Source organism: Populus euphratica, unplaced genomic scaffold (genome assembly GCF_000495115.2).
Source record: "Populus euphratica unplaced genomic scaffold, PopEup_1.0 scaffold2721.1, whole genome shotgun sequence".
NCBI lineage: Eukaryota > Viridiplantae > Streptophyta > Magnoliopsida > Malpighiales > Salicaceae > Populus > Populus euphratica.
In genome coordinates, this window is record NW_011502541.1 from 1528 (window position 1) to 19195 (window position 17668).

The window sequence follows — 17668 nt, forward strand, 5'->3', positions numbered from 1 at the left end:
GTTTTTCAGGAATCATTGACTGGTTGGTGTGATGTAGTTGAAGACCCAGAAAGGGCCAAACATGAAAAAGCGATATGGTATCTAATTCCCCACTAGGCAATGCTAGCACAGCACATTTTTCACCTATTTATTTCTACCCCACATCTTTCTGTAAAGATAGATATGCTATAAAGAGTTCTACTCTCCACTATCAAGAGCACAGCCATTCTGAAAGGCGAGAAAAAACTATATGTGATTCAGTTTTACTCTATTTCACAACAACAATGGCTGATGAGGTGACACTGCTGGATTTTTGGGCAAGCCCTTTTGGTATAAGAGTGAGAATAGCATTGGCAGAGAAGGGAGTCAAGTACGAGTACAGTGAGCAGAACTTGAGGGACAAGAGTGCATTGCTTCGTAAGATGAACCCAGTCTACAAGAGGATCCCAACTCTCATCCACAATGGAAGACCAGTTTGTGAGTCCCTTATTATTGTTCAGTATGTTGACGATGTATGGAAGGGAAAGGCCCCTCTTCTGCCTTCTGATCCTTACCAAAGAGCCCAGTCCAGATTCTGGGCAGATTTTATTGACAAGAAGGTACGTATGCATGGGCAGATTTCATCACACGCATGAAACAGTTGGGCATGCCTCTAAAAAATTAAAGCAAAAAAAAAAAAAACATTTATGCAAAATCGTTTTTCAACTGCAAAAATAATCATGGCCCAAGTACTTCAATTTTTAACATTCAAATATCTAATGTCTTACCTGATCAAGTCAAGGAGGTTCACCATTTTGAGAAGGCCAGGGATTAACGCCACAGCAACTTCTGCATAAAAGACAATTAAAGGCTACTGGAGGATAAAAAGATTTAATCCTTGAATTGTGAAAAGAACTTTATTTACGCATGACAAAAGAAGAGATCTGAATCCAGAAAATGGTATGATACTAATCCCAAGCACTAGCCACGGATGGATTGTACCCCCCACCAAAACCAGCAGGAACCCCATATCCACCGTTACTGTTCCCTCCATAATATTCTGTACCCTTGTTAATAGAACCCTCTCTTCTGAAATCACGACCACCAAATCGGGCTCCTCCAGAGCGCCGATTCTTGCCACCACTATGCAAAACCCGTGAAGCATAACGAGTGAGCCACGCAGGTACTACTTGATTTGCTTCTTGCATTAGATCAGCTAAAGGTCTTGCTAATGACATATTATTTTCGTTAAAGAAAGCAGTAGCAAGCCCTGTTTTTCCAGCTCGTCCTGTTCGTCCTATCCTGTGAACATAATCATCAATGTCATTTGGAAGATCAAAATTCACCACATGAGCCACATGGGGTATATCAAGACCCCGTGCTGCCACATCTGTCGCTACTAGAATTGGCGTCTTCCCACTCTTGAATGATCTAAGTGCCATTTCTCTTTCCTGTATACCAACATAAAGTCAGTCATATTGAAGACATAACTGGTAATAGCATAGTGCAAGCAAACAACCAAAAAAGAAAAGACAATTAAACACTTTGGAGCAAGTCTCTACTACCTTCAGAATTTTTGTTTTCTGTCTGGAATGAAGAAAGCCATCTGATCTTTATCCTAGACTGTAATATCACTTTCTCACATTTTACCAAAGAAAGGAATCTAAACTAACTACCGTATGCCATCGAATCATCGTTATAAAAAAAAAAACAAACTAAAGCTAAATCATTTTCACGTATCAAGTCTTAGGTACCATTTTCACATAAGTTTATTACAAATAGAATAATTAGAAAATATATTTATCAAATTCAGTAGAGTTGATGGATTCCTTGGCCAATTAAAATTCAAGTTAATCCAATATATTATTATATTAATATTATTTTTATAAAATAATATTATCTTGAATTTTTTTAAAAGTTAATTCAAGTTTTTATTAATTAGCTAAATAATTTTTAAATTTCTCAAGTTAACTGAATTACATTGTGATAAAAAATAATTTAAAATATAAAGTTATCAAACTTAAATAAGTTAATGGTATGGATTTTTGTTTATGATAAAAAATTAAAGTGGATCCATTTTAATATTCAAATAAAAATATATTATTTTAAAAATTTATTTAAAGATAAATTATTATTATTATTATTATTATTATTTTATTTTATTTGATTTATCTTTAAACTCCTCAAATTAAATTAAATAAATAATATTAAAACAATTTTTACATAATTTATTTTAAAACTAGGACTACTCAGGATATTATATTGATCGTGTCGTCCAAAATAAACGCAGCAAACAGTAAAGCGCTCAGATTCAGCACTTGTCCAGATCAATTACAGTATATTGGAAACTCCGATAGTTACAAGTTTCAATGGAAAAGTCTGCCAAATGTTCGGTTCTCTTCTACCTCCATGTAATTCCTTTTCTACCTCAGGCAGTTTCTTTTCTAACTCGCATCTCAGGGACGAAAGCTCCTCTTTCTCTTGTGCTGTGGTTTCTTCACTATTACAATCCACCATCTCAATGTGAACTTCTTTGGACTCATCCTGAAGCTTATTCGTGTGTTTTTTTTATTGACAACATCTTATTAAGACGACCCTCTACTGCCTTAGCATCAAACGCATGCGTTTTCTAACTCTACTGCTCAAAACAGGGCGTTAGATGATGGATCTCCTAACAAACACGGTGATCAACATGGTAGAACTTACGAGGGATTCTTGATTTTCTGTTGTTGTCCATCAAAATTATTTGACATTACTGATTTTATACTCCCTCGTAATTCAGATTTGAATCACCCTGAGAAGTTGTGAGTTAAAAAGGATTACTGATTATTAGTTGATTTTTTGCAACGAATATTTTGTCGTGTCTGCTAAAAAACACACGAATGATCTTGTTTCCCTTCCCGAATTCAACATTGAAAAAAGCATTCTCGTTGCATATCTAGTCATCACGAATCTGTTGGCCTGGCAACATGTTAAAGCTAGCAAACGTCAATGCTTGATATCCCTTTGGATTTTGGGATACTGGAAAATCTGTGGTGCAAACTAAACAAAGACATTTTCTCACAAACAGATATTTATCATCAAGGCATTTTCTCTGCTGAAGTTGATGAGAATTACCAAAGGCAACTGGTAGGCAGGTAACAAACAGCAATCACATAGGGAACTTGTAAGATTAGCACAGTTATCAGTGCCCGTGCCAACAGAAGAACATTCAAATACTCCCTCAGTTGGTAAAGACTAAAAGAACACCATGCCTGTAACCAAGGGGACAATTAGCTAGAATTTTGAAATCATGATCAGCCTTAGAAATGCCTGCAATAATAACAGGGGATTCGATTGCAGATAATATCTGTGGATCTGCCAATGCTTGTGACTCTTCTAAAACGCATGTCAATCTGATATTCATGACAACTATGCTATCTTAATCTCTACTTCTTTTGACTGATCTTGAAGCTGCACTCACCTACTATTGATTGACAACAGCATATTTTTAATGGTGCAATTGACAACTCTTCAACACTGCCTCTTGACATCAAATCCAAACATTTTCAAGAAAACATGAGTTTCCAAATTAGAAGAAGATATTGAGGCAATTGACATGATATTCACATGTCTGTTGCCTCAGATGTTAAAACAGATGGCTTTGAGCCTGTGAATTTTGTGAAATCTCCATCTCTTCTACAGAAATCATCATTTTCCAACAACCCCATTTTCTTTTTGATTAGTCTCTTGCATTAGTAAGAAAACACAAATATTTGCTAGCTGATTTTCATACTTCATTGCAACACCAAACAATGCCCTGAAACCTATGCCAAAACACAGATCAAAAGCTGGTTTTTTTCATTATTTCCTATCTACATGTTTGAATTAGGAGGATCAATCAAATTGCCTTTTAGTAGATGCATGTAGCTACAAGAACCGGATGCATATGACAAGATTCCAAATATCAAAATTTACAATAAGAAACTGCCTCGTCCTAGTGAGAAGTTGGAAAGATCACTACGAAAATTAATCCATCAAGTCTATTGCTGAGAAAATTTGAAAGCATAACAATAAGTTAACCAAATCTGTCCATGAACATTCTTTCCTTGGGACCTTCATGGGTATGCAGATTGATCCGTGAGAAAGTCCATTGACACAAAGTTTCAAGATTAATCAATGAGTTCTCTACACATTCAAAACAAGACACATTCAAATCAATGAGTTTTCTGCGTATCAATTACTGGATAACAGAATTTCCAAAACTCCAGACTGATATTTCAACCCTGGACTGGCACCTACTCAGCCATAATGGTATAAGAGCTTCCAGTGAAGCATCAAAGTGATGCTGACAACCTAGTTGTAATGGACAGCAAACAAGCCAACAATTTCCCAATATTGGTGATCAACTACAATCCATATCAAGTAAAGTCAAAAGCTCAACCAATATGCTAAACCAACAACAAATCCATAATTCTCTCACCTTCTTGGTGTTCATGTAATTAGATTGCTTTGATGGAGTAGAACATTACTTCTATTTTCTTTAACTTTCCACCCTTTTCTCAGCAACCAAAAAGAAAACTAAAAAGAAAAGGAAAGGAAAGGAAAACTACATGGACTCCTCGAGCTGTTTCAACTCCTCTTTCTTCTTCAATTCCTTTTCATACTCTCTCAATCTCTCCTTCATCTTTTCCTGTTACAAAACAAACAAAAACAAGCAAACCCCATGTTACTGAAATCATAACTTTTCCACTTTAACAACTTTGAGTTCCAAAAAGCTCCATCTTTCTCAGTAAACAAACAGAAGCTCAAAAAATAGAAAAAGAAGTTTTAACCTTGTAGCTGACTTCCACCCGGTGCATAACATAGAACCCAAGAACCCCACCAAGAATTGTACCAGTTATGATCCTTACATAACCCCATTTCTGTGAATTCAACGCCATTGTCTTTTCTCTTGCTTTCTCTGTAACCAAACACAGGTCTTCTTGGTCACTGCTTTTGTATTCTCTTTGCGATAAAAGCGCACCGTTTAGGAAAGGTGATGTCAGAGGCTATCGATGTGGAGCAGACGTGGTGGGGGTGGGGTGACGGCGCTGATTTATTTGGCGGTGGTCCGGTGGTGGCAGAAGCGGTGGTCTTAGTGGATGATCTTTGTTTATAGATTAGAAAAGGTTGGAAGGCCTAACATACAATGCGCTCAGAGCCCTTTACAACCAATATGGGCCTATATGAGGCCCAGAGTGAATAAATTATTTAGGATATAGAGGTGGAAATGATATTCTCCAATTCAATGGATCTCCTGGATTTACTTTTATATATATATATATATGGTTTTTTCTAAGATTATATTTATTTATTAAATATAAATTATTTTATTTTTGTATGGCCTATGCATGTTATGAAAATTGATCTTGAAGTAAAAAAAAAGTAAACTTCTAATTAAGATTTATAAATGCAAACTGGTATGAAGTTTATAAAAGAGTTTTTGTTTTTATAATTTGACTTGTTTTTTAAGTATTTTTAAAATTATTTTTTTATCTGAAAAAACATTAAAATTATTTTTTTTATGTTTTTTATTGTCTTGATGTTAAAAAAAATATCATTTAAAAAGCATTTTTAATTTAAAATCACTTTTAAAAAACATTTTCTTGTTTTTTAAGAATTTTTAAAATTATTTTTATCTAAAAAAAGCATTAAATTGATTTTTTATATGTTTTTTATTGTCTTGATGTAAAAAATAAATAAATAAATATCATTTAAAAAGCATTTTTAATTTAAAATCACTTTTCCAAAACATTTTAAACTGCATTATCAGGCACACACTAAAGCCTTCATAAATAAGGAGGTGGAAGATGCATCCTTTATTTTTATATTCATAAGTAAATAAATAGAGAAAATATATTCATTTATTCAAATAATTAGTTAAATAACCAATGACTATCATAGTATAATAAAGGTTCTAGCTAACTAGTTAAACAAGGATTTTACTTTTACACTAGGATTTTAATTAATATAAAAGATAAAAAAAAAGGGTAAAAAACTAAAAGATCTGAGGATTTTGCATGGTGCATGTGTCCTAGGTATATTAAGAGGCCAATCACGTGGATTTGAAATCATACCTTTTTTCTTTTTGGTTTAGCTTGGAAAAAAAACATTAATCTTTATTTTTTCAGTCGAGTAGGATTAAATTATAAGATTTAAATTTCAATCAATTTAACATTGGAAAAAAAAAAATTAAAAATAAATTATTAAATATAGTAGGATATATAACTAAAATCACGAGTTTGATATATTAATTTAAGTTCACTCGAATTTTATTTTTTTTATTGATTTTTTAATTTTTAATTTTTTTCCAATGTTAAGTTGATTGAAATTTAAATCTTATAATTTTTTTTTTATATTTTTATAAAGTTATCACATTCTAATGATTCAGATCATGAATTTGATTGATTAATTAGATCTAATACATATTAATCTAATATATTATTGTTTTAATTTATCATCATTTTAATATTTTAAAAATATATTATTCAATATGCATTATATTTTGAATTAATAATTAATATATTATTATCTTAAAAAATATTATCCTCAAATTATTTTTTATCAAACCATGTTTTTTTTATATATCAATCTTACATTTTTCTTTTAAATCGAACAAGTGGATTTAGTGCCTGTTTCGGAGTATATTTTAAAAGTGTTTAAAAAAAATATATTTTTTTATTTTAAATTAATATATTTTTGATGTTTTCAAATCATTTTAATGTGTTAATCTTGAAAATAATTTTTAAAAAATTAAAAAAAATATTATTAATATATTTTTTTAATTAAAAAATATTTTAAAAAATAATTACAATTATACTCCTAAACTTGATTTTAATCCTATCAAACCCGCCCTCTCACAATCTCGTTTTAAATTTAGACCGGGCACGAATTTTGTTGGGGAGATTTGAATGATTACTAGCAGAGCTGGGTTTGATGCACATACGAGGTGCTCTTCGACAACGTGTAGACATTTTATTATTCATATATTTTTAAATACACTTGAATTAAAAATTTTAGAAATAAAAAGAATACAATTTGAATCAAATCTCCATGAATAATGTATTATTAATATTATTATTTTCAGATAAGATATATAATAATAATTATAGATTTCTTTTATTAAAATTCAAATAAAAATCATAATAGTATTATTTGTTTTTGTTTTTTTTTTTTGGCGATTGCTCCTTTCTCTTTCGATGTTATGGTGTCTGCCATAGCAAAATCAGGCAATGTATCTTCCTTACGCAAATGATTCCCCGGTGAGGTCAAGATCCTTTTGATATTATTTATTGATGTTACACTTGCTCAACTCACGACAAGAGCAGGTGTAACTTTTTGGTTGTTTTTTTTGTAATTAATATAAATATTTAAATTATTTTATGTGTACAAAATTGTAAAGTTGATGATTATATAAATTTTTAATAATTTTAAAGATTATAAAATTTAAATTAGTAATTTTTAAAAAATAAATTTAAAATTTAATTAATTAAGGTATATAGTAAAAAGAAAAACCCTTTTTGACAATGAAGGAGGTGACATTCTTCTTAGTTTTATCCCGAAACTCCATTAATTCTAATGATAAATCTCCATGTTCATAGCTCCACATCATTTTAATTTATTAACATTTACTCAAAAAGAATACATCAATCCTGAGCCTAGCTACATAGGTTTGTGCAGTGTGCATTAATTGTTGAAAAAGCTGAACTTCTGACGGAAATTAGTGATGAAATTAACTCCGTTACTAAATACAAAAAAAAATAGTAATTTAATTTAAAAATATAAAAAAATAATTTTAAGTAAAAAAATAAAATTTATTTTTTAAAAAGTATTTTTTATATGGTATTATGCTGTCATAATTCAAGCCCTTCATTATGAAAAGAGTGAGAGGGTCAAATATTGATACATTAGGCAATATTTGCCTCGAAAAAACTTGATGCCCACAGAAACCAACGCTAAACTTTCGTTCCTAAGGTCCACAATTATCGATTCATTATAATGCTCTGTAATTATATTTAAAGAACTTAAAATAAAAACAATTTTAACATGCAAAATAATTTAATTGATCAAATCTTGAATTTATTATCTAATAATTAAGAATTTAAATCAAGTTAACTAAAAATTTATATAATTATTAACTTTAATATTAATGAAATCAGTCCAGATATATGTAAATATGTAAATATTTATATTAATTAATTAATAAATAAACAAAGCAATTTTAATGTTCAACAAAGATGAGATATGACCTTGCACATTATCACTTGAATTTATCAGCCACTTGCATTGCTTGTGGAGAAAGAGAGGACCGAGGAGATTAGGATGTTCATGCACAGATGCACTTTGGTACGTGTGATAGATAGAGAAAGAGAGCTGCTCTCGATGCACTTAGGTATGTGTGATCTGCTTTGATGACATTGAATGCGCGTCACCAACTTCGCCTAATATTCTTAAATGATCACTCCCTTATTATGAGCAGCTACACCTCTTCTTCACTGCGTTGCGCAGCAACTTGCAAAGCTTTTTGAGAGAGAGAGAGGATGGAGAAGAGGGACAAAGGAAGTTCTCCCATGGCAATGATGATGGGGTCAAGAGATGAGAATGAAGATGTGGAAAACACCACGCGAACAGCCGAGACTATGCTGCGTTTGGTGCCAATGGCTCTGTGTGTCTCTGCACTTGTGGTCATGCTTAAGAATACTCAAACTAATGACTATGGCTCGCTTTCTTATTCAGATCTTGGAGCTTTCAGGTCTATATTTTATGCATATTAATCTTCGTAATCTTTACAGTTTATTTCTGTGTTTTATTGGAAACTTTTCTTTTTTAAAAAAATGGATATATATATATATATATATATATAATACTCGGGGCTTTAATTCTTTTAATTTTGAGTTAACCCTAATGCTAAGTTTATAAATATTTTTTCTGATAATCATATTTCGAATAATCCCGTGCATTAAATTATTAATTAGATCATACAAAAGGAACTCATAAATCCAATAGTTGAGATTTTTTCAGAAGAATTTCTGTCATAAGCCAATCACAACGAGAACAAAAGGGTTTACCTGCGAACTTAACTAACATATTAAAAAGCTTCCTTCACTTAAGACAGCAAACAATGTTTTACTCAATTAACAAAAGGGATTAATTTATGATGCAGGTATTTGGTGCACGTTAATGGCATTTGTGCTGGCTATTCCCTTCTTTCAGCGGTCATTGTAGCCATGCCTCGAGCGTCCACCATGCCTCGAGCATGGACCTTCTTCTTACTTGACCAGGTAACTAATAATTTCTTCAAAATTACTCAACCTTAACTACAGAAATTCACAAGAATCCTATTAGTAATTAATAAATTTATTCTTAATTATGCACCTAGGTGTTAACCTATGCAATTCTGGCCGCCGGCACCGTATCGACGGAGGTGCTGTACTTGGCAAGCAAGGGCGACACGGCCATAACTTGGAGTGAGGCTTGTGTGTCATTTGGTGGATTTTGTCACAAGGCCTTGATATCTATAGCCATTACATTCGTTGTAGTGATTTGCTATGCAGCTCTTTCACTCTTATCGTCCTACAAACTTTTCAGCAAATATGATTCCCCGGTCCTGACCTATCCAGGCAAGGGTATTGAGATTGCCACCTTCCAGGGCTGACTGCGGCGGCCACCACCACTGTATTAATATCCTCTCCATGTTCATAAGCAGCTAGCATGTACTGAGCACAACAACAACCCAGATTAGAATGTGGTTGATGATATTGGTCTATATATGTATGGGAGATGTTGATTTGTTTTCTCCAAGAAGCACTTCACTGCCTTTGTGTGGTTATTTACATGTGATCTGCTTTCCTGTATCTCTCAAGAAACCATGTTTTTGTTTTGATACCATGATGGATCAAGATTTACCGTATTTCCAAAACAAAATTCTTTTGTCAAGTCTTAGCTTAAATTTAATGGGTTAAAAAATTATTGAAGACCTAGAAAAATTATGGGCTCAAGAAAGGTGCGTAGGTTCAACTATAAGTGGGCTTAGCCCAGGTGCTAAGTTCATGCCCATGAGTGCTATTGGTATTGTTAGGCGAGCCCATTTTCTAGTGCCTTTGGGTGTAATGTGTTGATCTTGTTTAGGTGCAGTGCCCAGTTTTTTGGGCCCAAGCTTGATTTTTCAGGGGCTGCGTTTGAAAATTTTTTGGTGACCTGTACGGATGTTGTGTGATTTTTTATTAAAGCAATACATTTTAGATTTTTATTTTTATATATTTTTAAATTAACAAGATCTTTTATGATTTACCATATTTTCATCTTGAAATATTTATTTTTTATTAATATATGTATAATTTTTTTTAAATATTATCATAATAAAATTATTTTTCATTCTTTCTATTAAAAAAAATGGCTAGATTCATAAATTATAAATACTTTATAAATTATCAAATATTTTTTTTATTTTTTATTATTTTGCACATAAGTTTATAGTTTTTTTTAAAACAATCATTATAATTTTTTTATAAATAATTGGATTTTTACATTAAGCCACCGCATCATTTTATTAGTCATTTTGACTTTTCATTTGAAGCTACCACTCACTTTAGCTAAAAAAATATAGATCAGGTTGCAATAATTAAATGATTAACTTATTATCAGATCAAATAAGTCTTATTAAGCATCTTATCAGGTTGCAATAAGCCTTAAGGGACATTGAGCAAGATTTGTACACATTAGTGGCCCAAGGATGCCACAGATTACAAATATCCAGCCCAACTGAGTTAGAAGTACATAATACTCTCAGCCTAGATTTTATTGGGTATGAAAATCGGATCATGGGCACCATTAAAACCAGAGCTGTGGAATTTCTGTGGTGTTTCCATGGTGGTAACTTTGTATGCTTTGTCCTTTTGATGATGAAATTTCTCATTTGTCCCAAAAAAAAAAAAAAAAAAAGAGTTTTGGGTCCATCTCTGCCTCCCATGACAATGTATATCTTTGGATTTTTAACTCGCATGCATTACTAGTTTTATAGTTATAAAACATGATTTGTCTTGTGATTAATTCCAAGTGAGTTAAGCAAGTTAATCTAAAATAAATTTTATTTAATTTATTTTTAAAAGATATTAAAATAATAATATTAAAAAAAGTAAAAAAAATATTAAAAATTTTCTTTGAACGTAAATTTTTTTCATTAACTAACTTTTTCAATGTTAAATAAATACATAAAAACTACAAAAAAATATTTTTCAAGATACATTTTCCATCAAATAATTGGGAATTATAAATTTAAATTTAAATTCTCAGGGCATAAAAAAAACTCTATCACAAAAATAAATAAATAAGTTCAGGGATGGAAAAAACAAGGTTCTATGTCAAATCAACCACCATTTTAACCTGTTTATTTAAAATATTCAGTTTTTTTTTTCTCTACCAAAAACATGAAAAAAACTGATTTTAAATTTATTAAAAAGAAAATGAATAAGAAACAATGACCCAAAAAAAAAATTTAAAATCAATTTTTTTTTAAAAATAATAAAGCAAGAATAAAAAACCATGAAAACCTTCAAAGCCTTATCGGAAAGGAAATTTTGACAGGCTGAGAAACAGCCACACAAGTGCCGATTTTGTAGCTTAGTCCATCACCACCAAGAACATAATATCCTCCATTCTTCTCCTTCACTTTCTAACTTATTTTTTCTCTCACTTACTCCTTTTCGAAACACAAAACTAAACCCATTTCACTCCTTCAAATTCCCTATCTTCCCATCCCATTTTCTCATTAAGGTAAGCACTAATTATTCACTTTCTTGTTAATTAAAGATTTCAATTTTGTAAGAAATCTTGAAACTTTTTGCCCACCTTATACAATTTACTCGATATGGTATCATAAGGGGTGTTTTTAGGTTTCTTGTTGGTTTTCGTGAATGGGGTCTATGGTGGTTTTAGTTGGTAGCATGCCATCTTTGGCTTCCCTTATGAGTTTAGGGAGCTTGAACGTGTCTACAGCTAGCTCTAGTTGTGTTGAATCTTCTTCATATTCAGTTTTAAAGAGAATTTCTTTATCAAAAAGGAGTCTTGGGAGGGCTAAAAGATGGGATTGTGTGTGTAAATATTCAATTACTACCACTGATTTCATTGCTGAGCAAGGCAATGCTGTTTCACTTGATTCTAGTAGTAGTACAATTAAAGGAGGAAGTGATGGTGATAGTGAGGTTGTGCTTAAGCCTGCTCCAAAGCCTGTGTTAAAATCTCCAGCTGGTTCTAAGGATGAAACCCCTTTGAGTATGAATTCTGTTGGGTGGGGTTCTTCAAGTGCTAGTGGGGATTCTGATGGTGAAAGGTCGGATGAGGAGGAAGGAGAGAGGAATAAGGTGATCGAGTCACTTGGTGAGGTTTTGGAGAAAGCTGAAAAGCTTGAAACTTCAAAACTGAGCCAAGTGGGTGGTAGTGCTAGTGGTAATAGGAAACAGAATGGGTTTGTAAATAAAATGACTTCACCTAATGTGGGTAATGATTCGAGAAATGTTAATTCATCGGCTACTAACATGAAAACTAAAACTTTAAAAAGTGTGTGGCGGAAAGGAGACTCTGTGGCTGCATTGCCGAAGGTTGTCAAGGAAGTTCCAAAGGCTAGTAATAGGGTTATCAAAAGGGAACCTAAAACGGTAGAAGGAGCAAAGCTAGAATCTCAATCAACTGTACCATTGAAGCCTCCTCAGCCACCTCTAAGACCTCAACCAAAGTTACAGGGCAAGCCATCTGTAGCTCCTCCACCTATGATAAAGAAGCCTGTTATTTTGAAGGATGTGGGGGCTGCTCCAAAGTCTCCAGTTAAAGATGAAACTGGCTCAAGAGCTCCGAAAATTAAAGGACAGCCAATTTTGGTTGACAAATTTGCACGCAAGAAGCCGGTTGTTGACCCTGTGATTGCACAGGCTGTATTAGCCCCTATAAAACCAGGAAAGGGCCCTGCTCCTGGGAAGTACAGAGACCGAAAGAAAAGTATTTCACCTGGAACACCAAGAAGGCGGATGGTGGATGATGATGTTGAGATTCCTGATGAGGAGCTCAATGTTTCTATTCCCGGTGCAGCTACCGGGAGAAAAGGGAGGAAATGGACAAAAGCCAGTAGGAAGGCAGCTAAACTCCAGGCTGCCAGAGATGCAGCTCCTGTCAAAGTAGAGATTTTAGAGGTTGGGGAAAAAGGTATGTCAATTGAAGAGCTAGCCTACAATTTGACAATCAGTGAAGGTGAAATTCTTGGGTTTCTGTACTCAAAGGGGATTAAGCCTGATGGGGTGCAAACTTTGGACAAAGACATGGTAAAGATGATATGTAAGGAGCATGAGGTGGAGGTCATAGATGCTGATCCAGTAAAATTTGAAGAAATGGCAAAAAAGAATGAAATGCTTGATGAAGACGACCTGGACAAACTACAAGAGAGGCCTCCTGTCCTTACTATAATGGGTCATGTAGACCATGGCAAGGCAAGCAGCAACATTCTCTATCTCTTCATCTTAGAAATCAGATGTGTCTGCATTATCTTCTCTGTCTCATTCTTGATTTTGATTTGAATCTTAAAAGAATGGTGGTACTTTTAAAGACTTTTCTAATGTATCTGGTGTTATCCTCATGACAGACAACCCTTTTGGATCATATTCGTAAAAGCAAGGTATGTTAAGCTTCTTCATTGAAGGTCTTATGGATTTAAGTTATGACATGTTTTCCGTGCTATTTCCCACTTCCATTGCAATAAAGGTTTTTTTTTTTTTTTTTTTCTGGCGGTGTACTTGTGATAGGAGGAAGATGTAGGATGTCTAACCTGTAAACCTCAAATTGATTTGGGATTGATTGGTTTCTGAAGCTATATGTCCACTGTTCTAACATGGCATGCACATGATTTAACTGTAGCCTGACAGATGGAAATTTACAGGTGGCTGCCTCAGAAGCTGGTGGGATCACACAAGGAATTGGAGCATATAAAGTTTTGATACCTGTGGATGGCAAGTTGCAACCATGTGTTTTCCTTGATACTCCTGGGCACGAGGTAAGCATGTTATCCAATTACTGTTAGCTACAATTGTTTATTGCCAAATAGGTAAATACTTTGCTGATCATGTCTGATGTCCACTAATCTTTGTTTAATCAGCTAATGTTCTTCTTAGATGATTTTATAAACTTATCTGGGAACCGAACACGCTTGCCTTTTATGTAGATAATTTCTATTTTATCTGCTGCCGCAGGCATTTGGAGCAATGAGAGCCCGTGGAGCAAGGGTGACTGACATTGCTATTATTGTGGTGGCTGCTGATGATGGGATTCGTCCTCAGACTATGGAGGCCATAGCTCACGCCAAAGCAGCTGGAGTGCCCATTGTAATCACAATAAATAAGGTATGTCAGAAAAAAAAGTGGGTTTTGTTGTTTTCAGAAAGAAACAAAGGAAGAAACACTCGCCCAGCTGCATTTCGAAATACCTTTGGTTTGGGTGGTGTTGGCATGACTTTCTGACCCTGTTTTTTCTTCAATTCAACCAGATAGATAAAGATGGAGCCAATCCAGAAAGAGTCATGCAAGAGCTCTCTTCTATTGGTCTCATGCCAGAGGACTGGGGTGGTGATGTCCCAATGGTTCAGGTATTTTTAATTTATTGCAACTTTCTTTTTTGCTTTATCCTTCTGTAGACGCTTATATTTTTGTGACTCCTTTTAACAGATAAGCGCTCTCAAGGGGGAAAATATAGATGATTTGTTGGAAACTGTTATGCTTGTGGCAGAGGTCAGTTAAATTTATTGGCACTCCTACTAGCTCTTCCAATTTTTTTTTTTCTCGTGCAATGAAATAATCATAGTCCATTGGCCATTTGGGTGGTCAAAATTGGATCCATGAACTTATTTTCCAGATGGTTGTAGTTCTCTCTCCCTCTGCTAGGAATATTGTTAAGTGATATCTTGCATTATATATTTAATTAGTTGAGTAGCTTGCTGTAGCTTTTTAATCAGGGCAGAGAGAGAAAATGCGGGATCCTCTGTCTGCTTGGCTTGTCAGACAAATATTTCATCAATCTAATTAATTGCTAGGAATTTTGTAGTAGTAGTAGTAGTAGTAGTGGTAGTAGTAGTTGCAGTATATGTAATGAGAAGAATAACTTTTGTTCCCCAATAAATGCGTTATCTTGTAATTGTCCCTTGAAATTTCTCTTGCTGGATCCTTTAGAAAATTGAATATGAAGTGTGTGATTTAACAAGCACTCAGGGGACAGTCAAAGATGCATACAGGCATATTAATGTGTACTCTCTCCCAAAACTACATTAGATATCAGCCACAAAACCTAGATACACAATACAATTCATCAATTCAAAGCCATCATGATTCCCTGGAATGAATGGGATGTAGCATGCATTTAACAGCGTGCTATTTATGTTTTCTGACTTCATGCATGATTGTTTCAGTTACAAGAATTGAAGGCTAATCCAGATAGAAATGCAAAGGGCACTGTTATTGAAGCAGGTCTTGATAAATCTAAAGGGCCAGTAGCAACGTTTATTGTACAGAATGGCACCCTGAAAAGAGGGGATGTAGTGGTTTGTGGACAAGCCTTTGGAAAGGTTTGTTAGTTAGAGTTTGAATTTCAAAAGAAAAACTCATAACGTTCTTTAAGAAAATACCTGCAGCCTAATGTGATTTAAATGTTAATTTTGAAATGCTCACCCACCTTGGAGGATTTCTTTGTTATGCCATTTTCAGGTGCGGGCTTTATTTGATGATGGTGGAAAACGAGTTGATGAAGCTGGACCATCTATGCCTGTACAGGTTTGTTGTTATTCTTTTTCCTTGTTTATCTTTGTTTGCGTACATGCTGTATTATATGTCACTTATTTTTGTGTGGGCCTTTTTCATAAAAAAAGAATGTAGCTGTGATTCTTTTTTCTTGTTTCTTTCATTATTGTTGGAATTTTCAAGATCAAAAACCATTATAATGCTCCTTTGCCATGCATCAACTAAACTAGTAATTAGGATAAGCATGAAAATTTAATTGACTATAAATACAGAAACCCCCTGTATGTTGGTATTATTGAAACAGTTAGAATTCTGGGGATCCAGCTCAATTCCCATTTGAAAAAGTACTTGTACATGGTTTGCTCAGGTGATTACAACAATAAACTAATCCCCATTTTTTTCTTTTTATATTATGTTTTATGGTTCATGGATCCCTATCTATTTGTGTGATTCTTTCTCACATGACTAATTCATACAAGTCTTCATTTGAAAATAATCTTGCAAATACGTTACACTGTTCTTTACAGGTTATTGGTTTGAGTAATGTACCAATTGCTGGTGATGAATTTGAGGTTGTTGCCTCCCTTGATATTGCTCGTGAAAAGGCAGAGAAACGTGCAGAATCATTATGGAATGAACGCATATCGGCCAAGGCTGGAGATGGGAAGGTGACCCTTTCTTCCTTAGCTTCGGCTGTCTCCGCAGGAAAGGTCTCTGGATTAGACTTGCACCAGCTGAATATAATAATGAAAGTCGATCTTCAGGTATGTGCATTTGCTTCGCGTTTTACCATATCCATATAAAAGCAATTCTCATGACGTTTTCTTTTTCACTATTGCGTCTTCTGTTGAAATCAAGTTGTGTTGGCAAATTTGTGATATTGACTTTTTTATTTTACTTGCTTTCACTCATGTGATGCATTTCAAATCTAGGTATTAATTCTCTAGATCCATTTCATGAATAGATCATTTAATAGGTGGTAATATGGATGCACAAAAACAAATTTGAATCTATCTTATAATAAAGAATGTGAAAGATGCTCCAACAAGCCATTTGGTTTGACTATATGACTTTGTTTTATAACTAAAAAGGTGCTTTCCACAAGTTACTTTGGTAAAATTCTTTTAAGTTGAACAAATGTATGTCTCTGATTCTATTAAAAAAAAAAATGCTTCAACTCTCTCTTCATGTCCCTCTGATTTAATATGTTTTGAGTGAAAGTAAAGGTTTACTGACTTCTGTTTGAGGCAGAATTTGGATCAATTTTTATGAGTTACTTATAGATAAACTTTTTATTTTTAATTCCAGAATTTAAAGGTAAAAATAAGTTTATAGCTGTACCAAATGCCCTCGAAATCTATGATGATTACTTGTAATTGGGCTTTGAAGTTATGTATCGATCACCAACCACCAATTTCTATGGAAAATTGGTGTATGAGAAAATTGGGTGTTTAAAAATGTGCAGTGAAAATCATTTACTCATGCTAGGAAATGCTGCTGAATCTTGCTATAGGCAAAATCAAAATTTCTCAATAATAGCAATGCATTTTTTTGCTTGATTGCTTCACGGGGATGGCTAGGCACAGCTGTGCATGCATGCACATTCATGCCTTCATCAAAATATTGTTCTGTTGCTCTGAGGTTTTTTGACAAAATTCATGGCATTTGATCATAATATGGTTTAAACTTCATACTTTAAGTGCAAGTAAAATTAGTTTCTCTTTATTATAAATAGGGATCTATTGAAGCTATCAGGCAAGCTTTACAAGTGCTCCCTCGAGATAATGTCACTTTGAAGTTCCTCTTGCAAGCTACAGGAGATGTAAGCAACAGCGATGTTGATCTTGCTGTTGCTAGTGAAGCTATAATTTTAGGATTTAATGTCAAAGCTCCAGGTTCTGTCAAAAGCTACGCAGAAAGAC

General features: G+C 33.5%; 4 protein-coding genes and 1 long non-coding RNA gene across 5 annotated transcripts; 3 read left to right on the top strand and 2 right to left on the bottom strand.

Annotated features, from left to right (window-relative positions):
• Positions 1 to 263: 263 nt before the first annotated feature.
• Positions 264 to 815, top strand: LOC105119273 (glutathione S-transferase U22-like). The gene is made up of 2 exons (XM_011017396.1): positions 264 to 578; positions 756 to 815. Exons 1-2 carry the CDS (start codon positions 264 to 266, stop codon positions 813 to 815), a joined length of 375 nt encoding a protein of 124 aa, XP_011015698.1.
• LOC105119274 (DEAD-box ATP-dependent RNA helicase 37-like) lies at positions 772 to 1571 on the bottom strand (the record flags this gene model as incomplete). The annotated part of the gene is made up of 2 exons (XM_011017397.1): positions 772 to 1409; positions 1524 to 1571. Coding segments are annotated over 2 exons (531 nt in total), but the record flags the coding sequence as incomplete, so codon positions are not given.
• A 2499-nt stretch (positions 1572 to 4070) lies between these two features.
• LOC105119271 (uncharacterized) lies at positions 4071 to 5104 on the bottom strand. The gene is made up of 2 exons (XR_841106.1): positions 4773 to 5104; positions 4071 to 4630 (listed from the first exon to the last, which is right to left on the bottom strand). It is a non-coding gene; the product is annotated as an uncharacterized LOC105119271 (long non-coding RNA).
• Positions 5105 to 8464: 3360 nt separating this feature from the next.
• Positions 8465 to 9884, top strand: LOC105119272 (CASP-like protein 2A1). Its single transcript, XM_011017395.1, has 3 exons — positions 8465 to 8731; positions 9143 to 9260; positions 9359 to 9884. The coding sequence occupies exons 1-3, from the start codon at positions 8520 to 8522 to the stop codon at positions 9632 to 9634; spliced, it is 606 nt and encodes a 201-aa protein (XP_011015697.1). The 5' UTR covers positions 8465 to 8519; the 3' UTR covers positions 9635 to 9884.
• A 1669-nt stretch (positions 9885 to 11553) lies between these two features.
• Positions 11554 to 17664, top strand: LOC105119275 (translation initiation factor IF-2, chloroplastic-like; the record flags this gene model as incomplete). Its single annotated transcript, XM_011017398.1, has 10 exons — positions 11554 to 13454; positions 13607 to 13639; positions 13901 to 14014; positions 14211 to 14360; positions 14504 to 14602; positions 14682 to 14744; positions 15419 to 15574; positions 15714 to 15779; positions 16274 to 16510; positions 17482 to 17664. Coding segments are annotated over exons 1-10 (2664 nt in total), but the record flags the coding sequence as incomplete, so codon positions are not given.
• Between the last annotated feature and the right edge of the window lie 4 nt (positions 17665 to 17668).